The following is a 20,916-nucleotide window of genomic DNA, read 5'->3' on the forward strand; positions in this document are numbered from 1 at the left end:
AGCGTTTATGCGTCTTAAAAAATGTGACATCCTTTTAACTTTCCTTATGCATACACTAGTTTAAAGTATAGATGGATTTATTGAATAGGGGAATATGAGAAACCATGGCTTTCTCAGGCCTTGGTTTTCTATGAGGAATAGGCAGGCTTTTTGCCAAGGAAAATTCCAAAAGTTGCAACATTAGGCCCACAGTCCCCAAACTCTGCCCAAGGCACCACAGGGAACTGTACATTCATAGGGACCCCACAGTATATTTTAAATTTCCAAGAGAAACACAGTAGTTCTCAACATCTCTCAGACACCGCACAGGTTACCAGCCAAAGAAGCTCATAGTTTCAACATTAGATCACAATACTTCTGTTCCAATTTGCTAAAGCTGCCATTACGCAAATACCAGAAATGGATTGGCTTTTATAAGGGGACTTATTAGGTTACAGATTTATAGTTCTAAGGCCATGAAGTGTCCAAATTAAGGTATCAACAAGAGGATACCTTCACTGAAGAAAGGCCAGTGGTGTCTGGAACACTTCTGTCAGCTGGGAAGGCACATGGCTAGCGTCTGCTGGTCCTTTGCTTCCGGGTTCTGATTTCAAAATGGCTTTCTCCAAAATGTCTCTGGGCTTCTCTCTTAGCTTCTCTCTCTCAGCTCCTGCGCAGTCTTGCTTGTTCTCCCAGAGCATTTCTCTTTAAGCGTCTGGGGGGTCCTCTCTTAGCTTCTCCAGGGCAAACTCTGGGCTTCACCTCTTAGCTTAGCATCTCCAAACATCTTTCTATCTGCATCTTCAAGCATCTCATGTCTGTGTCATCTCCTGAGCTCTCTTAAGGACTCCAGTAAACTAATCAAGGCCCACCTTGAACGGGTGGGGTCACATCTCCAAGATCAAATGATCCTACCCATAATAAGTCTGCACCCACAAGGTTGCATTAAAGAACATGGCTTTTTATGGGGTGCATAACATATTCAAACCAGCGCAACGTCTCTTTCAAGGACGCCGTATCTTTGCAAAGCTGGGTTTTCCATGATGTCTGTGCCAAACACTGAGTCTCCCGGGAAAATCATCATGAAACAGGAAATGAGGGTGATGGTGTCCTAACAGATTCTGAAGTTTTAGAATTTGTGCATTGCCCAACAAGCATCCACTTCCAATTAGTAAGTAATTATAGTTACTTAAGAATGAAACAAAATATTAATTTTTCTCCCAATTCTATATTTTTGTTTCCAAACAGTTACTAAGTTGTTAGGGCGTAAGTACTTCCATTTATCTTGGCTAAGCCTTTGAAGCTGAGCTCAGGAATTGCTTCTGAGCTGAACTCTTGAGAGAATTGCCCGACATTACTAAACGTTCACACAGAACCAGTCCTTAATCCAAGTTTAAGGGTCTAGAAACTGGAAGACTGGTTAAAAATTTACTGGGAGGTAAAACAGAGATTTAGCCTGTCGCTCTTCACTCCCATCTAACTAGTTTCTTAACAAGCCAATCCCAAGGTGGAATGAGCCGGATGCATGCCCTCCTGTTATAAAAACAGAAAACAAGCATCCATTTGTATGCCATGGTTATGGTTTTATTATCTCGAGCTGGGAGTGGCCTGAGCATCCAGCCAGCCCTACCAGCTATTTATTGCCAGAAAGAAAGACTACAGAGGAATGACAGTTATTATTCTTGGTAGATGTTCTCTCAACTTTTAGCTGATTTGTAAATAACCTGGTTCATTAAATTACCTCATGTAGTTATCTTCATTTTAGAAAACACAAGTTGGTCTTGGCCATGTCGCCAGGAAGGAGCATTCTCCAAGCTGGGCCCCCGATGGAGACTTGATGGATGGGGGTTTGACCGAGCGGAGCAGCTGGTCACGCTTGCCTTAAACATTCTCCAGGCTGTTGGATGAGGGCAGTGAACTTCAATTGCTCATGTGTCTCTGTATCGGGATGAAGTCAAACCTGTTTTCTGAAAAGGATCTTGGCCCCATTCTCTGTGTTTACTTTCAAGGGGAGATGGGCTGCCTTCTCTTTAGGAGTGAATCCCTAAGAGAACTTCAGCTTCCAGAGGATGCTAAGTCTCAGTTTTCTGTTAACCCCACGAGTCTCTTTGCAACAAGCCATGTTGGCCTCAGAGCTCTTGTGCCTCCTTTTCTCTCTGCCTAGATTCTCCTCCCCCAGCTGTTCCCACGACTGGCCCCTTGTTAGTGGTATAAGAGAGAATAACAATGATAATGACAGTTGATATTTATTGAGTGTTTGCGATGAACCAGGCACTCTTCTGCAATTTACACATAGCAAATCATTTAATGCTCAAGAATAATCCAATGTTCAGCAACAACCCAACAACTAGGCATCCACATTTTGCTGATGGGAAAGTGAGGCACAGGGAGGCTAAGTAACTTGCCCAAGGCCACACAGCTAACAAGTGATGGAGCTGAGATTTGAGCTTGCATTCTGTTATATTGCCTCCCTAGCAAGGCTTATGAGGTCCCTGGTCTCATGTGGCTTACAGTTTAGTGAAGAAGGACAATAAACAAATTAACAGACTAGTAATTTCATTTAGTCAAAGATGGGAAGAAAAATAAATAAACCAGAGCAACTCAGTAGCAACTTCCCCGAGGAGGCAGAAAGCAGTTGGAAAAGCCTGCAGTGAGGAGCCATCTGAGTTGAGACCTGAAGAAACCAGCCATGTGAAGATATTCAGGAAATTGTTCAAAGCGGAGGGAGTAGCAAGTGCAAAGGCACAAGTTTGGCTTGTTCAAGAATGTTAAAAAGAAGGTCAGCAAGGCTGGAGCTGAGTGCAAGAGGTTGCTGAGCAGGAGTCAGTCTTGCAGGGCAGTGGTTTTCCACCTGGACTTGCACACTGGTATTTGCCTGGGGAGCTTCAAAAAATGCTGATGCCTGGGTCCACCCCTAAGAGTTGCTGATGAAATCTGTCTGAGGTTGGGGTTGGGCAATAGGAATTTAAAAGGAGATGGATCGCAGTGATTCAGTGAGGATGATGGGGGCTTGGACCGTGGTGGTGGCAGCAGCGGTGGGCAGCGGCCCTCCTTCAGCCTCTGCGCCCTTCGCTCAGGGTTTTAAATGGCTGGAGGCGGGCCTGTCTCCCACACAGGAAGCACTCGCATTCTTTGTCTGGACAAATTCGAAGTGTGGGCCAATCCCAAAGCCTGGGAAGCTCATCTGCAGACGGCCTGGGAGCGGTCCACTCAGGTCCACTGTGCCCGCCTCATTGCTCGTTACACGTCAGCCTTGCTGAGTGTCCCACAGGACCTCTTACAGACTGGAGGGAAGGAAGGAGTAGGCTGGTACATCTTTGTCCAAAGAAATCATCCTTCAAAATCTTCTCTAATTGCCAGCAGCCCTACCCCATTCTATCAACCTGGGTGAGTCCTCTGTTTCTCAGCCATAGTGGCCTCGGCCACAGCTCACTTTGGGAGGTAGCATCTTTATCTCTTGCCTCTACTCAAACTGAGACAGGAAGAGACCCATTGTATATCCTCTTAAATTATTGCCTTAATAGACAATATCTGCAAGAGTACAAAGAAATCTTATCATCAGGAGGCTTGGGGTTGAGAGAAGAGATTTACTTTCCCCTCCATACTACTTTTTATATCTTTGACATTTTTGGCCATGTATATATATTATTTAAAAAAAATTATAAGGAATAGATCAAACAGATCATTGGATTGCATTAATGCACTTTCTTGGCCATCTGCAAACTGTTTTGTTGAATCCTGCTTTGAGGAGGTACTTTGAGTACCTGAGCCCTACACTAAGGACAGTGTAAGAAACATCCAATCATCAGAGAGCATTATTGAGGCTGACATTTGTTGCATGTCACAGTGTCCTCTAAAGTAAGAGCCCAGGAGAATGTCATGCTGATTTTTGTTCCAAGAATGGTTGTAATTCTCCTAGGCACCTTGTTGCTTTTCCTCTTGATGAGACTGAATTGTGTTACTGGCCAAAGTTTCCTTTTCTGCAACAGGCACTGAAAAACATGTCTGACCCACAGCCAGTGAGAAAGACATTATCATAGACATGTTTAAGCTCTTTCTAAGCACAATTTTATATCATCACACTTATTTGTCTTTATCCTTTAGTCCTACTTTTTTTCACCTTTTATTATGGAAATTTTCAAATGTACACAAAAGAAGAGATAATAGTAAACTGGATCCTCATGGACAAGTCACCCCACCACCACATTATCTACTGGCGATTTTGTTTTATATACATCTCTGCACTTCCCCTCAAACACACTGGATTTCTTTTTCATTTTTTAAAAATTGAGATATGTTTCACATACTATAAAATTCACCCTTTTAAAGTGTGCAATAGAGTGGCTTTGTAGTACATTTGCAATGTTGTACAGCAATCACCCCTGCACAATTCCAAAACACTTTTATCACCCCAGAAGGAAACCCTGTACCCATTAGCTGTCACTCCCCATTCTCCCTTCCCCTCAGCTTCTGGAAATCATCAATCTACTTTTTATCTCTATGAAACTCTGGATTATTTTAAAGCAAATCCCAGATATCACCCAATTTCATCTGTAAATATTTCAAGATATATGCTCAACACATAAGGGCTCCTTCTTTTCTTTCTTTAACACTGCCAAACACTACTATTACACCTAAAAACTTAACAATAGTTTCTTAATATCATCTAATATATAAAGTGTTCAATGGTCCCCTATTAATTAGTTTGTTCTCATTGGTATCCAAACAAGACAAGACCTACATATTTCACCTGGTTGGTATGACAAGTCTGTTTTGATCTATAACAGTTCCCCTCCCTCTGTTGTTTTTTTGTTTTTCCTTGCCATTTATTTGTTGGGAAAAGAAACAGGTCATTTTTCCTGTAGAATTTTCCTCATTCTGAATTTAGTTGATTGGAGCTCTGTGATGCTCCTCTATCCTGTGTATTTCCTGTAAACTAGTAGTTAGATAGAGAGATCTGATCCTATTGAGGTTCTGGTTTTGGCAAGAAGCCTTCCTAGGTGGTGGTGTGTTTTTCTCATGCTTCATTTCTGGAGGTGTGATCAGGTCATTCTTACTGTCTTGTTCAAGATATTAAGATGATCTATGAATTCACGTGTTTGCCTGATCGACACATTGAAAAGTTCCCCATCAGCCTTTCTCCAGTGGTCTCGATCATCCTTGCCGAGAGCCATCATTGCATCAGGGGTTGCAGAATGATGATATTCTAATTCTCTTATTCCTTCTACATTTATTATCTGGAGTTCATCTACACTGAAGAACTTTTCCTCATCAACTATTTGATTACCCTGTAATACAGTTCATTCAGGAAAGGCTGGAGATAAAAATTTAATTTCTGTCCTTTAACTTATCCATTTTTAGAATAATGAGGTAGCATAGACATCTTCAAAGGTAACCAATGAGTTTTGTCATCAATTGTTCACAATTTAATATACTTTAATCCTTTGCAGTCATTATTCTTTCTGATACTCAAGTTATCCCTTCTTTGGCCAGTAGGAGCCCTTTCAAGTTGATGCATATGCCCTCTTGACATGGTGGCTTCCCTCCTTCTAGCATAAGATGTTCTCAGTCCATTGAGTGGGTTTGCTACCCCAAGCTGTAATCAGCCATTCCCCTGAGGAGCTCTGGTTCCTTTCAGTAAAATAATGGTCTTTAGAGACCACAATCTGAGTGTTAGGTGTGCTTATTGCCATACTGCTGGTCATTGCTTCCAGGACTTTTTGTTGCATACAGGAGGAAATTTGCGTTTTTTATTGGAAAGAGAAACAATAAATCATAAATTCATACTGACATTTTGGATTCAAACGTTAGATTATAGGGTTTTCCCTTAATTTCCTTGATTTTAAAAATATCTCTCTTTTCTCTTAGGCTGAAACATATTGGCTCCTAACAACAATAGCACTATTGATACTATAATAGTTTTTAAATAGCAATCTCAATATTATTGCTAACAATATTTCTGCATATGGTTTTATATTTCTTAGCAATTTGTAAAGGCCCTTTAGATATTTTCCACCAGAGATGTATGGTTAAATTGTTGTGTTGGTTTTTTTCCAGTTGGACAAATATTTATGGATCACCTACTATGTGCCAAGCATTGATCAGGCTGCTAAGAAGATAAAGTCTGGTGGGAGAGACAGTCAAGCAAGCAAATTATGATACAGTGGGGCTGGAGGCAAGAGTAGAAATTCATCCAAGAAACTGGAGTAGTGTGGAGGTTCACCTGCTCAGCTTTCCAGGGAGATGAGAACCAGTGGTCAGAATTATCATACTTTAAAGTCAATTGAAATAATCCTTCTCTGTATGTTTCAGCTATCACCTCGACACATTGCTGGGTTAATTTGCTTCATTTTGTTTTCTATTTTTCTATTTTCTATTTGATTTACTTTGTTCTACCATTATAGAACCACATTTACTTGGTTCCAAAGTCAAAATTCTAGAAGTTACATGCAGAGACATCTAGCTTCTATCCAATCTGTTCTTGCTCTCCCTCTCCAGGTAACCGTTCGTTTTTGTCTTTGGTTTAGCCTTCCATTACATTATTTTTAAGCAAATAGGTAGGCCTCCCCTCCCCAATACACACAAATTTTTAGATAAAAGATTGCACGTCATGCTCACTATTCTGCACTCTTTTTCTACCCCTAGCAGTATGCACATCACTCTATCTTAGTATACTGGGGTCCTCTTCACTCCTTTTCAGGGCTGCAAATTGCTCCATTATATGCATGTAACACTGTTTATCCAACTGCTTCCCTGTTGGTAGGCACGTGGGCCAGCCCTGAATGCCTCTGTGTCACCTGCCCTTTGAGGCCTAAGAACCAGCCCAATACCCCCTCCCACACCCACACCCCACCCCCGCATAGCTCCAGGCTGCCTGCCCCCCACCCCCGAGGCCCTGACTTCATCAGGCTTCCATGGGCCCTTAATGGAGGCTGCAAACCTCTGAGAGTGTAGACTACAGCCCAAGCATTTACAGAAAAGTCTGATACTACAAATAGTGGTGCCACGAATAGATTTGTCTATATGCCATTTTATATTTTGTCATTGCATCTTTAGGAAGATTCCTAAAAGTGGAATTGACGTTGCCCAACTTTTAATTTAAGTGTCTTATTGTATGTTATGTGTCTTTAAAGTTTACCAGAAGTTCTTTCTTGAACAAGCAGCATTAAAATATAAAGACTTTAATAATTCATCTTAGGTCTCCAACCCTGGCACCTAAGGGGAGCTCACTATTTATGGAATGGATAGATGAATGAATGAATGAAACTATCTGATCATCAAGTGAATAGCCATCTGACCAAGTCATTTGTTTAGTCCATAAATATATAAAGAAAATCTAATACATCCCTGAAACTTTGCAAAGAACTTGATAAGCCTTATGATCCACTACAGACCATAGAAGAGACGTGGAATTTGATGATGAAACAGGAGGTAAATTTATGGATGGATGAGTGGTTGTGTAAATAATTGTGTAAAAAAGTGTTGATTGATTGTTCAATGTCAGCAGAGGGTGTCAATAATTATACAACTGAAGGGAACCAACTTTTATTGAGCACCTACTGGGTGCTAGGTAGGTCCTTTGACATTCAATATAATTCTGTTCAATCACCATACTAATCTTGCAAGGTAGTTGTTATCACATTTAACAGAAGAGGAAACTGAGGCTCAGAGAAGTTAAGTAACTTAACAAGATCAAACAGCTGGAGTTGATACAGGAGGGGTACACCAATCTCATGACTGGCATAGAGCTAAGAGGGATGGTTAACGGGTTGGACTGCAGAACCAATATTGGAAGATGGAAAGGTAGACAAAAACACTACAGCTGAACTTTAACAAGAGTAAATGTAAAGTTCTGCTCTGATATTTAAAAACATCAACCACTCAAGTCCAAGCGCAGGATCCTGTGTTTGAAAAAGACCTGGAGGTATTAGCTTATAACAAGCTCCATATAGACCACAGAAACATTGTATTAAGCTACATTAACAGAAGCAAGATAATTAATAGGCTCTAAGCTGCATTTGACTAAGAATCATAAATCTCTTTTTCCCTCTTGTATCCTCAGTCTCCAGCACAGTGTCTGGAAAAAACTATCAGTAATTATCTGGATATAATAGGCACTTAATACTTATCTGTAAATACTTATGTATATTTATTCATTCATTAAACAAATTAATTGAGCACCTATTGCTTCCCAAGTGCTGTTATATATGCTTGAAATACAGCAGTGCCCTTGTGGAGCTTACATTCCAGTTGGGTGGTACGAAAGAAAGACAATAAACAAATAGATGATATATTGGGTGGTACAGTGCAATGGAGAAAAATAAAGCAGGATAAGGTGGAAGGGGAGTGCTGGGGTGGGAGGAGCAACCTCAGATTAGGTGGGCAGGGAAGTTAGCTCTCTGAAGGGGGTGCTGGAGCAGAGACCTGAGAGAAGTGAGGGTGTTAGCCAGGCAAGCAAGGGACGGCAAGTGCAAAGTCCCCGGGCAGGAACATGCCAGAATATATGCATTCCAGTCTCAGCCCATCTCCACTGGTGAAACCACATCGGGAGCAGGTGTTTAATTCTAGGCATCACAATTTATGAGAGAGGTTGCCAAGTGAGAGCATTTCAAGGTAGTCAAGGGTCTAGACCTGGCTCATATCAGGAGTGGATTAACATACAGAGTGACTGAAGAGCCGATACAAGGCAGAGGGCTGGGACTCAACAATGTGTGATCAATAATTGGGGCCATTTGTTCATTATTCACCCATTCTTGGCATAATTCACAGTAGAACAAGTTAGAGATTTCCTAAAGAGGAAGGAACAGCCTTGTCCAGATAGCGAGCTCCCCGTTTCTGGAGGTGTTCAAGCAGATGGTGGGCAATCTTCCAAGGACATAGAAGATGACTTTCTCATCCCTGGTTGGGATTGGGAATAGGGGACCTGTGAGGTGAATCCCATTCAGAAGATTCTGAATTGTAACCTGACCCTCCTCTCCAGTTTCTCTCCCTCTCCTTCCCCTCTATTTCCTGTGTCTCCATTCTCCCTGCTTGTTCACATCCAGGACAGAGCACACGTGCACGCACACACACACACACACACACACACACACGCACACGGGAGGCGAGGCAATTTAAAAATCATGAGGGGAGAGAATTGTGGGGAACTGAAAGGAGATATGGTGAGGGGAAGGAGGTGGGAGAGCAGAATGGGAGGGATGAGGAGGCCATGGAAAGGAGGAGGAAGGAGAAAGTTGACATGAGAAGGGGCAAGGAAAATTGAAGGAGAAAAGGAGGTGAGAGGGAGAGATCAGCAAAGGCAAGAGAAGAATGGAGCCACAAAGGAAAAATGAAGAAAAGATAAAAAGAGGGAGAGGGATGGCTTTCAAAGTGAGGGGAGAAGGATAAGAGGGAAGGCAGAGGAGAGTGGGAGAAAGAACGGAAGAAAAGAAGGGAGAGGGAAGACAAGAGAAGAGAGGAGAGGAGAGGCGCGAGAGCCTGTGGCGTGAGCCTGTGGGGTCAGGGAGTCCATCATGGCCGCATCAGAATGCCCCAGGGCAGCTGTGAGTTATCTTGACTCACAGCTCATTTAGGCTTCCTGTTTTCAGCCTGTTTTTGTGAACCCTCGAAGGGGTTTCCAGCCGATAAATAAAGCAGAGTGCCAAGACTCCCTCCCTGAGTCAGCAGCCATTTTACCGTCCCCAATGCCCTCTCACCCTCCTGCCCTTTCTGGCCTGCATGCATCCGGCACCCCCCACCCACCCACAGCACTGACTTTAGCAGGGTCTCCAGGGCCCATAATAGGAGCTGTTAGCCTCTGAGAGTGTGGAATACAGCCCAAATGTTTACAAGACAATTCACCTTATAAAAGAAGGACCCCTGAAACACTTTCTCTGCTCCCTTTTCCAAGATCCTTTATTTTTTCTTCCATTTCCCTGCACCCCTTGCAAGTTACCAGCAGGCCTTTTATCCGGCCTTCTTAAATTCAATCTAACAAACACACTTTGTGCCTCCACAACGTGCCAGACACAGGTGTGACGATTGTGAATGAGGCACGTTGTCTGTCCTCAGGAAACTCACAGTCTGAGGGGGAGACAGACATGGGTGGCTCCAGGGACGGGTGTGGGTTTTGTGGGGTCTGAACTTTATACATTATAATGTGGGAGGCCCTCTATGAGGGAAAAAATAGAAAATGGCCAGAAACATTTGGCCAGGGCCCCTCTCGGGACCTCGGAAGGACCTGTGTAAGAAGTTACATGCCCACACCTGAAAAGGACAGGTGGGTGCCCTCCCCACGCCCACACACACATGCAAAACCACCTGGACTCAAGTAGGAGAAGAGGGTTCACAAAGGGAGTTTGGGCTGACTGAAAATTAAGTAATTAAACCACTAAAAGTATATTTTCTCTCTTTGCTCTCTTTTGTCTCCCCTGTGAATGAATGCATGCACATATGAGACGTTCAACAAATATTTAGTCAGGGCTTGTATGACAGTTGGGATACAGTTTGGCTGCTGTAATGAGGAGCTAAAATGCTTAAACAAGCTGGGACTTTGTCGCACACGTGCGCACACACGACCATCAGGGCATAAGCAGCCCAGCCTGGGGCTGCGGGGACCTCCCCGTTTCAAGGCCCAGGCTCCTCCCAGCCCTGAGATGTTGCCGTCAGCCACGTGCACTGCCACATCCCCATTCCAGCCAGCAGGAAGAGGAAAGGAACGACTGAAAAGCTGTCCCTTTCCCTTTAGTGGCCGGCCCTGGAAGTTCTTACCCCACTGCTGCTCACATCCCATTGGCCGAAACGTGGCCACACAGCCACACATACTGCCAGGGAGAAGGGGAAGTGTGTGTTTTCTGGGCAGCTATGTGCTACCCAGTTTGGGGTGTTTCATGATAATAGAAGAGGAGAATGGATCTCTGAGGTGGCCTGCTTGGAACCGAGGCACAGAAGAAGAAGTTCTTTGCCTTTCTAGAGCCACCCAGTGAAAAATTGAGTTGGACCAGTTGTCTCTGCAAGCTCTCAATCCCATGCTTTCATTTCAGTGACTCCAACTCCTTCTACCTCACCCCATATACTGGCTGAGGAGGAAACTTTCCAGGACACCATGACCACCGAAAGCAGTACATACTGAGAAGTTGCCAGAAAGTGGGGAAGAGAACCAAGAGAGATTAGTGGTGTAGAAACCAAGTCTCGACAAGTTGACCAGTGCTACCGAGTGCAAAAGTAGAATGAGGACCAAAAGAGCTCTATGCCAAATCCGTTTCAGGGGACTCGTGAGAAAGGAAATTGGGAGAGAGTGGGTTCAGGAATGAATTGAAATGAGGATGTAGAGACACCCAGCAGAGACTGAGAGAGTGGTGAGTAAGTTAGAGATTGGAAAGCAGGAGAAGTTTGAGGAGAATGGTAGATTGTGACCATGTGGATCCAGGGGATAAAGCTTCAATGAGGAGAAAGACTAAAAACATAAAGCCAAAATATGATTTGGCTGCTGTGACAAAGACCAAAATAACAGTGGTTTCAACAAGATTAAAATTTGTTTGTCTCTTATGTAAGAATCTGAGCACATATAGTCAAAGGCAGACAGGAGGCTCCGTGATGTTGGGGACCCACATCCCTTCATCTCATTACTCAGCCATCTTCCACATGCGGCTGCCATTTTGTGTCCAAGATGGCTGCTCCGGCTCCCACCTTGTGTCCAAGATGGCTGCTCAGGCTCCCACCTCCATATCCACATCCCAGCCAGTGAGAAGAAGGGAAAGGGAAAGGAATCTTTCCTCTTAAGGGCAACACCCAAAAGTTGTTTGCATCATGTTCACTCCCACTTTCGTCAGCCAGAACTGGGAGACTTGGTCATATCTAGCTGAAAGAGAGACTGGAACAAAGTAATCTTTAGCTGAGACCAGGCAACCAGCTAAAACTTAGGGGTTCTATTTTTAAAGGAAGAAGGGAAAATGGGATTCTGGAAACAGCCAGCAGTTAGAGCCTTAGAGGATCTAGAACAATGGGAGGTCTAGCCTTTGGCAGGACTGCAGCTAGGAAGAAGAGGGAAGGCTGATGAGTTTGGAAAAGGATAGAAAATAGGGAACTCTTGGCCAATCACCTTTATTTTCTCAGCAAAGTGGAAAGCAGAGTCTTCACTAAGAGAGAGGCTGGTGTGCTCAGAGAATGGAGAAGAGAGAACAGCTTCCCAACCCCAGTCTCATCGGCTCCCCTCCCTGGTATCTACTGTGAAGGATGTGCCACAGGGCTTCATTCCCAGCGCTATGCCTAGCTGCTATGTAGCCTCGGACAAGTCACGAAATCTCAGTTTCCGCCTTGGTTAAATGGCCATAGTAATGGCCCCTGCCTGCCTCTCAAGGTTGTTTTGGGTTCCCTGGGGAGCTGTGAAAATGCTTTGTACGCTGTGAAGTGGGTATAAATGGGTGGGCGTTATCATAGGCTTCTTCCCATGGGGTTGTCAGAGCAGCACTGCCCCTTTAACATACACTTGAGGTGAGAGCCAACCCCACCCTTCTCAGCCTGGAGGGTGCCCCCCACAGCTGCCCAGCACCAAAACTCCGCCATCTCTCAGGGTGAACGTGATAGGGGACGGGGAGCCACTGCTGGACAAGCAGGGCCCCCACGGCCAGCAGGAGGGAGCAGCCTGACTGATTTCTGCCGTCGCTTGAAGTCAGCCTCTGTTATGTCTTAAGATTGCTGTCATGGAGCTTTGGCCCCGGACCCCTGTCCTTGGCCTGGGAATCTCCCCTGGGACCTCGCTCTGACCCCAGGGCACAGCCCCATGTTCCCAGCCTCAACCCAGTAAGCAGTGCAAGTTTCTCCCACAGGCCTTTGCTCCAGCAAAGCTTAGCCTTGGCCAGGGCATGCTCACATGCATTCACACACACACACACACACACACACACACATACACACCACACTACACACGGTATATTCACATGCATAACAAACTGCACATACCACACACATACACCACAAACACATCACACACATGCATACATCACACAACACAGGCACCACATGCACTCACAAAAAACACACCACAAACATGACACACACGCACATCTCTCATATATCCCCCACATACACCTTCCACATGCACACCACGCACACACCATGCACACACACATACACACAAATCTTCCTTTCTAACTGGTCAAGCTGTCTCCCATGTCACCTCCTTGCATTCAATCTTCTGCACAACTTCCTGAGTGACTTTTCTAAAACACAGGCCACCTTCTTATTTGAACTCCTCTTCCCCCTCCCACCCCCACCCCCACCCCCGTGGCTTTCCAGAGCCTTCGGACTAAAATTCCAGCTCCTTACCAAGGCATTGGAGGCCCTCCATGATCTGCTGCCTGCTGACACCACATCAGCCGTCCTCCACCTTCCCGGCCCCTCAGCCAGTGTGAATCTCGTGTCCTTCCCCCCTGCACCATGAGCTGCCTCACGCCTGCACCCCATCCATTCTTGCTGCTCTCCAGAAAGGACAACCCCCACCTTGGTCCCTCTGAAAAACACACACACCAAGCCCTATTCAGACCTCACTTCCTCCATAAAGAGTTCCTTGACTACCCCAAATGGAATAGCTCAGCTCCTCCTCTGTACCTTGCACAGCAATGTATGGGGCTCATTTGTTGCCTGATCCTGTCTCACCTGCTGGAAGGGTGACCTCCTCCAGGTAGGGGTCATGCCTAGTCATCTCTATTTGTGGAGCACTAGGTCCTGGTGTTGGGTGGGCGTCCAGGATGGCCGGGTGGTGCTCACCCCCCTCGTTCTGCCATGCAGATCAAAGTGGAAAACCAGCACGACTACCAGGACATCACCAGCGTGGTAGCCATGGCCAAAACCTACGCCACCACTGAGGCCTTCATTGACTCCAAGTACGATATCCGCATCCAGAAAATCGGATCCAACTACAAGGCTTACATGTGAGTGCCTGGGAGGGAGGTTGTGGGAGCTGGGAGGAAGGGTGGAGGGGGGGCGTGGGAGGAGTGGAGATGAGAGATTCATATCCAGCCGGCTCGTCTCCTCCGTCCAAGAGCTGTGACCTCTCTGAGCACATCATTATTCTCCCTCTGCATCTCCTCTGCTGCGTTTTTCCCCAATCGGCACGGCTGACTGTTCTGTTACAGCTTATCCCTGGGTAGACATCTGCCAACCCAAACCAGGGCTGTCTCTCCCAGAGCAGGAAGGATGCTTAGCATGTTTGGGGTAACTGCAAGTATATAGGGGGGGTGTGTTGTAGGAGTCAAGACTGACAGAGATATTTGGGGCCAAATCAAAGAGAGCCTCAAATGCCAGGTGGAGGAGTTTGGATTTTCTTCTGGGGTTCTGAGTGCCAAGATCTGACCTGTACTTATAAAAAAATGGCTATGGGGCTATGGGCTGCAAAAGGGTTTCCCTAGAACCAAAAAGGCCCATTTGGAGATTACATCAGATTTCTCTGGCTACAAGCAACAGAAAACAATCTAATTTAAACTTTGTTTGTTTGCTTGTTGTTTTTAAGGAAATTTATTAAAACTGTGGTTGATCAGAAATGTAAAAAAGAAAAGGGAGGGAGGGAGGGAGGGAGGAAAGAAGGAAGGAAGGAAGGAAGGAAGGAAGGAAGGAAGGAAGGAAGGAATGAAGGAAGGAAGGAAGGAAGGGCCAAGCTAGCAATGTCAGAAAGATTAGGGTCTTGGGACGCCCCAGGAACCTGGGTAGGTGAATGAAATAGACAATCCTCACAGCTCTACCATTGGGAAGTGAATCTTCCCTAATCATCTTCAGTGCTTGACCCACTCTGCGCACAATTCTGATTCTGTCGAGACAGCACTGATGATTCCAACTTCCACCACATGCTGTACGGAAAGTCCCGCTAGGTGGCATGTGGTAGGGGCAGGCTCCCTCCCAGTGGAATTCAGAGTGCTGTGACTAAAGGAAAAGGAATGGATGCCACGCAGAAAACTAAATACTTATTCACCCCCGGAGATAGTTGGAATAGCAGTTCAGGCAAAGGCTGACTTCCACTTGAGCCGTGGTTTTAAGAATGGGAAGGAGATCTTGAATAGGTGGGAGGCCTCATTTTTTGGCCACATCCATCTGCCCTAGGGCCTTTCGTCTCTCATCTTGGAACGTGGTTGTTGGTTCCACATGAAATGATAAGACCCCAGTTCCCAAGCATTTATGGCGCAGCAACTGTACATGATTCCATATTTGAGGACTTCAGTGGCTGGCTCTGGACATGGGGAAACCCTCTCCATCTGTGAGCTTCTGTGCAGTAGAGCTGGGGTGTTAGGCCAGAGGTTGGCAAACTACAGCCCACAGGCCAAATCCAGCTACTGCCTGTTTCTGTAGATAAGTTTTGTTGAACACAGCCATGCCCGTTTATGTATTGCCCATGGCTGCTTTCGCATTATTTGGACTGCCTAGACTAGGAGTCACAAATTTATTCTGTAAAGGCCCAGATTGTAAATATTTTAGGCTTTGTGAGCCACACAGTCTCAATCGCAGCTACTCACCTCTGCCATTGCCTGGGCAGCTGGAGGAGATGCAGGCAGCTGGCCTACAAGGAAATAGTGCAAGGGAAGGGATGGAGCCAGTGCTGAAGGAATGCTGCTGACCTGTCCTGTCAATCACCCTCTGCTGCAACAAGCTAGGGCTGAGCTGTCACTGCTCTCTGGTGCCCTCGAGGTGATCATATTGGCCCCCTCATCCCCACCCCCACCCCCAAGCTGTGGCACAGGCAAGTATGCCAGACTCAGTGCATTTCCGAGGCCCCACCGTCTGTCACGATGTCATTTCCTTCTCTCCTCATTGTTAGAGCTTCCACTTGACACTGACAGCTCCTTGCCCCAGTTTCTCTTCACGAGGATGACCTCACTGCCATATTCTTTATGCCCAGCCTCTCCCGCCTGACAGCTCCAATTCGTCATTAGTTACAGCACTTCCTGGACCCTGGGTTGGCCCACATCCCAGGGTGGCGTTCAAGTCAGCCCTTGGTGTAGAATGTCCTTCCCACCCCCAACCATGGGCCTCCTCTTTGGTCCACTTCCTGCCCTACACTCAGGCCTTTCTGCTTGCTGCTACTGGGGCATCATCATTTCTAGGCCTCAGCAGAAAGAGCTGGCAAACAGTGCTTAGCTTAACCCATGCGTGCCAACACATCTACAATTATTTCTGCACACATCCCTCTATATCTACTTTAAGCTAGAAAGGAGTTCATACTGATGTCTCCAATGACATGACCACGTGGTTCCTTTTAGCCTCCTCCCCCACCCCTTGCTTATCTGTAATCTCCCCATTCAACAGGGAAAAGCCTGGTTCCCACCACCCACCACCCATTTACTTATTTGTTCCATCCCAGTATACTGAAACTATTTCAGTACAGTTTCAAGTACAGCAGGTTAACCTGTAATCCTCTGGGAAACAACTTTACCAACCACAGTTCTGTTCTCACATACAGTTCCTTTCGTCTTTAGTCTTAGGATTCCCACTCACTTCCAGACTTACTAAGGTCAGCACCCTTTCCCCCACCTCCTTCAATGAAGTTGTCATCCACTTGCAATATGGAAGTTTCTTTTGTCACAGTCTACATTCCACCCCGCATTCTGGCAGCTACTTCACATTCGAGATGACCCACCCATTTCCCCAAACCTGCAAAGGGCTCTGCCATGTGTAAGAGCATGGAGTTTGTCAGATAAGGTTTGGGTCCTGCCTGTCACTTATTAATTATTGCTTTGAGCAAGCGATTTACACTTTCTGGGCCTCGGTTTGCTTGTCTATCAAGTGGAGACAATAACAATAATAATGCCCGTCTTATTAGGTTTTGTGAGACTGAAAGGAGTCAATGTTTTTAAAGCCCTTATACTTGTGTCTCAGGCATAGAGAGCACTGACTAAATATCAGGTCTCACTGCCATTATCCTGTTGGAAGGAAAGCAGTCTGGCTTGTATTCCTTCCAATTTTGTCCCTTGTATTGTCTTCTTTTCTTGACTTCACTTTCTGAAAAATAAGAGTAGCACCCATTGTGCTGAGATTTATGGGAATATTTCCTTTAATTCACATAACATCTCACAGGAGGGTACTATAGTTATTCCCATAACACCAGTGAGGAAATACTCGGAGCTGAGGACACTTGCCCATGGTCCTACAACTAGCAAACACTGGAACCAAGATTCAAACTCACATCTGTCTGACTCAACTCACTCTCTTACCTTCTCTGACACCGTCAGATCCCACCATGCCAAATCTTACCCCTCCTCCAAGGCATAGCTCAGTGGCCACATTCTCAGCCCATTAATTTACTGCAGTTTCTCCTTTGCTTCCCCAGAGTTCTTCACTCCTCATGTATATTGCTAACCCAACCATGACCTGACTCTAGTTTTTGGCTCGTCCACCCTTCTGAGTAGTGAGCAGCCTGAGGACGGAGTCATCTCTGCACACTCAGACTGGTCCAGTGCCCGAGACATAAGGGGATCCGGGGAATTGAGCTGAGTTGAGCTGAAGTAAAATGAGTTGACATAGAGTTTATCAATGTCACCCCACCCCTTGGCTCCTATTGGTTGCCATCTATTCTCAGCATCACTCCTCAGGTACGTTGTATTTTCTCTTTTCAAAGGACAGGTTTTTGTAGCAGTTCCTCTAGCCTGGTTCACCCTTTAATCTCAACCACGTGCCTTCCCTTGGCCATAAAATAAATAGCACGGCCTCTACCGCTTTGGTTAAACTCGTTCAGGCTTTGCTGTGTCCAGCTGTGCCACTGGGCCGTAGTTTGTCCAGATTCTATGCAGCATATACAGGCTCTGACCCAGTAGATGATTACTGGGCACTTACTATGTGCTGGGCCCTGGGGGTACGGAGGATTTGTCAAACACATCCCCTGCCCTCAGGGCTGCCACCCCATCATGGTAGACTGGACAAAGCAGTCATTACAAGTGAGATGAACATTGCTAAACCTTAGTGTCAGGTGCAGTGTAGGCAACCTCATGTTGTTGGGGAAGGAAGGTAGTAGGGAAGCAAAACTTTAGATGGAACCGAAAGGATGAGTAGGGCTTAGGGAGACAAAGGCTGTACCAAGCAAAGAGAAGAATGCACGTGGAGGCCTCAGCATAGACAAGAGCTGTGGGCATGAGGTTGGTTGTAGCTGGAGCAGGAAGGGCAGGGGACCAGGGAAGGGCAGTGGGGCACGCAGAGTCCAGAAGGCCTTTCGGCTCTTCACTGTGGAAAAGTAATCAGTCTACTTCTCGCCATGAATCATTTTTCCTACCTTTGGGGGCCCCTTGAAAAATTCCAGAATCACCAATGACCTAATTCTTCTCAACAACAGGAAGCCAAAGTTTGGGGGATTTCATCTGATGTTGTAGGTTGTGTTGTTGTTTGGTTTTTAAATTTCCAATGTGGCTTAGAAAAAGATACATAAGATAAAAATGAATAAATAAATGTATCCACATGAAGGGAAGTAAAAGCAGGAAAATAAAGTTGAGGACAGGTGTGTACCTAAGAAAACATGCAATAATATGGGCCAGCTATTTGAATCTGAGCCTCCTAACAGCCAAAGCAAAGAAGGAAAGCAGATCAGTGACAGGCATCCCTAATGCCCTGGTTGTATTCTTTGTTTTGATACAGGAGAACCTCCATCTCTGGGAACTGGAAGGCCAACACAGGCTCAGCCATGCTAGAGCAGGTGGCCATGACAGAGAGGTAAGAGACAAGGGAGGTATGGGGAGATGCTCTAGCCATGGAAAGGCTGGATGAGGGATAAAATAAGGAACCCTGTAAGGAATGCCACCTCAGTCTCTGTCCAGGGCCTCACTGCCCACTTTCCTAGGCATAATGCCCTTTACTTACCATGGCAATGTTGCAGGGTCAGTATTATCATAACTCCATGGCACAGGTGGAAGAAGAGAGTTGAGAGAGGAGAAGTAACTTGTCCAGGGTCACAGAGCTGATTAATGACATAGTTGACAGTAAAACTCTGATGTCTTGACTACAAGACCAGGAGTCTTTCAAGTCCTGCCTAGCTGCTTTCGGGAGGGAGCAGGAAGCCTGACAGCTTCACGGAAGCATCCTTATTAGAGCACCAGAGGTACAGGAGAGCCCTCTCCTCTCTCAGGCTTACTTTCACCTCAGTATAAATGTGGAGAGGTTGATTTTCCATGCATGTGGCTGGCTGACAGTCCCTGGAACTAAGGCCTCCCTCTCTCAGGCTTTCTCCCTTTAAACACTGCTGTGTGTCATCACCTGAAAAAAGGCCAGTCACCTGCTCTCAGGACCAGAAACACACACATTCTTTCCTGCATGCCCAGTGACCTCTGGTGCAAGCATGGGATGGTAGTAAGAGAATGGGCTTTGGGTCAGAAAGTTCTTTTCAGTAAACATTTATTGAGTACCTACTGCATGCCATGAAATGCTGAGCAACAAAGAGGCCAAGGTGAAAAGATCCAATCCTTCCCCCTGAGAACTCTGTATCAGTGGCAAGTGTCAGAAACACAAAGGAAATTGATTTGAGCACAGAGGGGAATTTATTGGCTCATGTCACTGAAAACTCCAGAGGTGCAGCTTCTGTAAGGCTTTAGGACTCACCCTCTATCCACCTCTTGGTTCAGTTTTCTTCTGGGTTGACTTCATTCTGGCAGCCTCTCTCAAATATTAGTGGCCCATGGTGGCTCCAGGTTTACATCTTCTCAGGATCAAGTCCAGCAGAAAGAAAGCTTCTCTTCCCCAATCATTTCAACCAAAACCTAGAATCGGACCTCATTCACTCTGATTGGCCTGGCTCAGGTCACATGTCCATCCCTGAACCAATCACTATGGCCCAGAAATATGCCACACTGTGATTGGATAGGCTAAGTCATGTCTCTGCCCCTGGAGGTCCCAGTGGGACCACCCCACTCTAGCAACAATGACTGTGACATATAGTGGCAAAAAATGTGGAAAAGCATTAAGCGGAAGGGAAAATAGATGCTATTCAGACTAAAACAACAGGCGTCCACTCCAGGCATCGACAAACAAAAGATATGAAGAGTCCATTAGAGTGCAATGCGGTAATGTTAGGATGAAAGTGAGCCCTAGACACAGACAAGGAGCACCCAGTGCAGACTAGGGAGGGGTGAAATCAAGTAAGGCTTCCTAAAGGAGGCACTGCCAAATTCAAATCTTAAAGAATGAGCAGGAGTGGGGAGATGCTGACATTCATTCATTCTTTCATTCCTTTGTCAATTATTTGTGGAGCACAAACTGGAAGCCAAGTATTGAGGGAGGCCCTGGGGATAGAGTGGCAAACAAAATGGAAATAGCCCCTGCCTTCATGGGACTTCCAGTTGAGGGGCTCTAAGCTGAGGAAGCAGCATGAACAAAATTTGGTGGCTCTGCCACTTGCTTGCTGTGTGACCTTGGGTAAGTTAACTAACCTTTCTGAGCTTCTATAACTATAAAATGGAGATAATAATACCCAAGTCAGAGTGCTATTGTAAGGACTGAAATGAGAAAGGGATGTGCTGAGCCCACTGCAGGGGTCCATAAATGCCTTCCCATCAACCCCAGGTGAAAGGAGAAATCTTCAACCTGGAAACCCACCTATGTCAACTGGTCTTATGAGGATTTGCTCATTACCTGGCACAACTGAATCATCTGATCTGGAGCAGCTGTATCTCTTCCCCAATAGGTGTTCAGGGGACACTAGTGGTCTTTACTCCATGGCTTTTCCCCAGATGTGAGCCCTAGTCTTCCCCAGTGCCCCCTGAGCTGCTCACAGATGTCCCTAGCAGGCACCCTGTTCCCAGACCTGCTTGGTCCCAGCCACGTGAGCTATCCCTGCAGGAGCCTGGCATAGAAATGGGGCTGCTCCTGCCTGAAATTCACTTTTCCTTCAGCAAAGTCATGGGTAGCACTCCAGGACCTGGACACATGCCCCAGTCCCATCCCCACAGGGGCGCAGTTCCTGGGGGTCTGTATGCAGGTCCTAAGCCTGACACC

At 45.9% G+C, this 20,916-nt stretch overlaps 1 protein-coding gene across 2 annotated transcripts in view; it reads left to right on the forward strand.

The window, feature by feature from the left end:
- The window catches only part of SYN3 (synapsin III), a 467,769-nt gene that overhangs the window by 427,955 nt on the left and 18,898 nt on the right, over positions 1-20,916 (forward strand). For both annotated transcript variants that reach the window (XM_037847793.1, XM_037847792.1), the window contains exons 8-9: positions 13,747-13,889; positions 18,568-18,642. In XM_037847793.1, the coding sequence (XP_037703721.1) occupies positions 13,747-13,889; positions 18,568-18,642 (218 nt within the window). The remainder of the gene's footprint in view (positions 1-13,746; positions 13,890-18,567; positions 18,643-20,916) is intronic.

The sequence above is a fragment of the Choloepus didactylus genome, chromosome 8 (assembly GCF_015220235.1).
Source record: "Choloepus didactylus isolate mChoDid1 chromosome 8, mChoDid1.pri, whole genome shotgun sequence".
Lineage (NCBI taxonomy): Eukaryota > Metazoa > Chordata > Mammalia > Pilosa > Megalonychidae > Choloepus > Choloepus didactylus.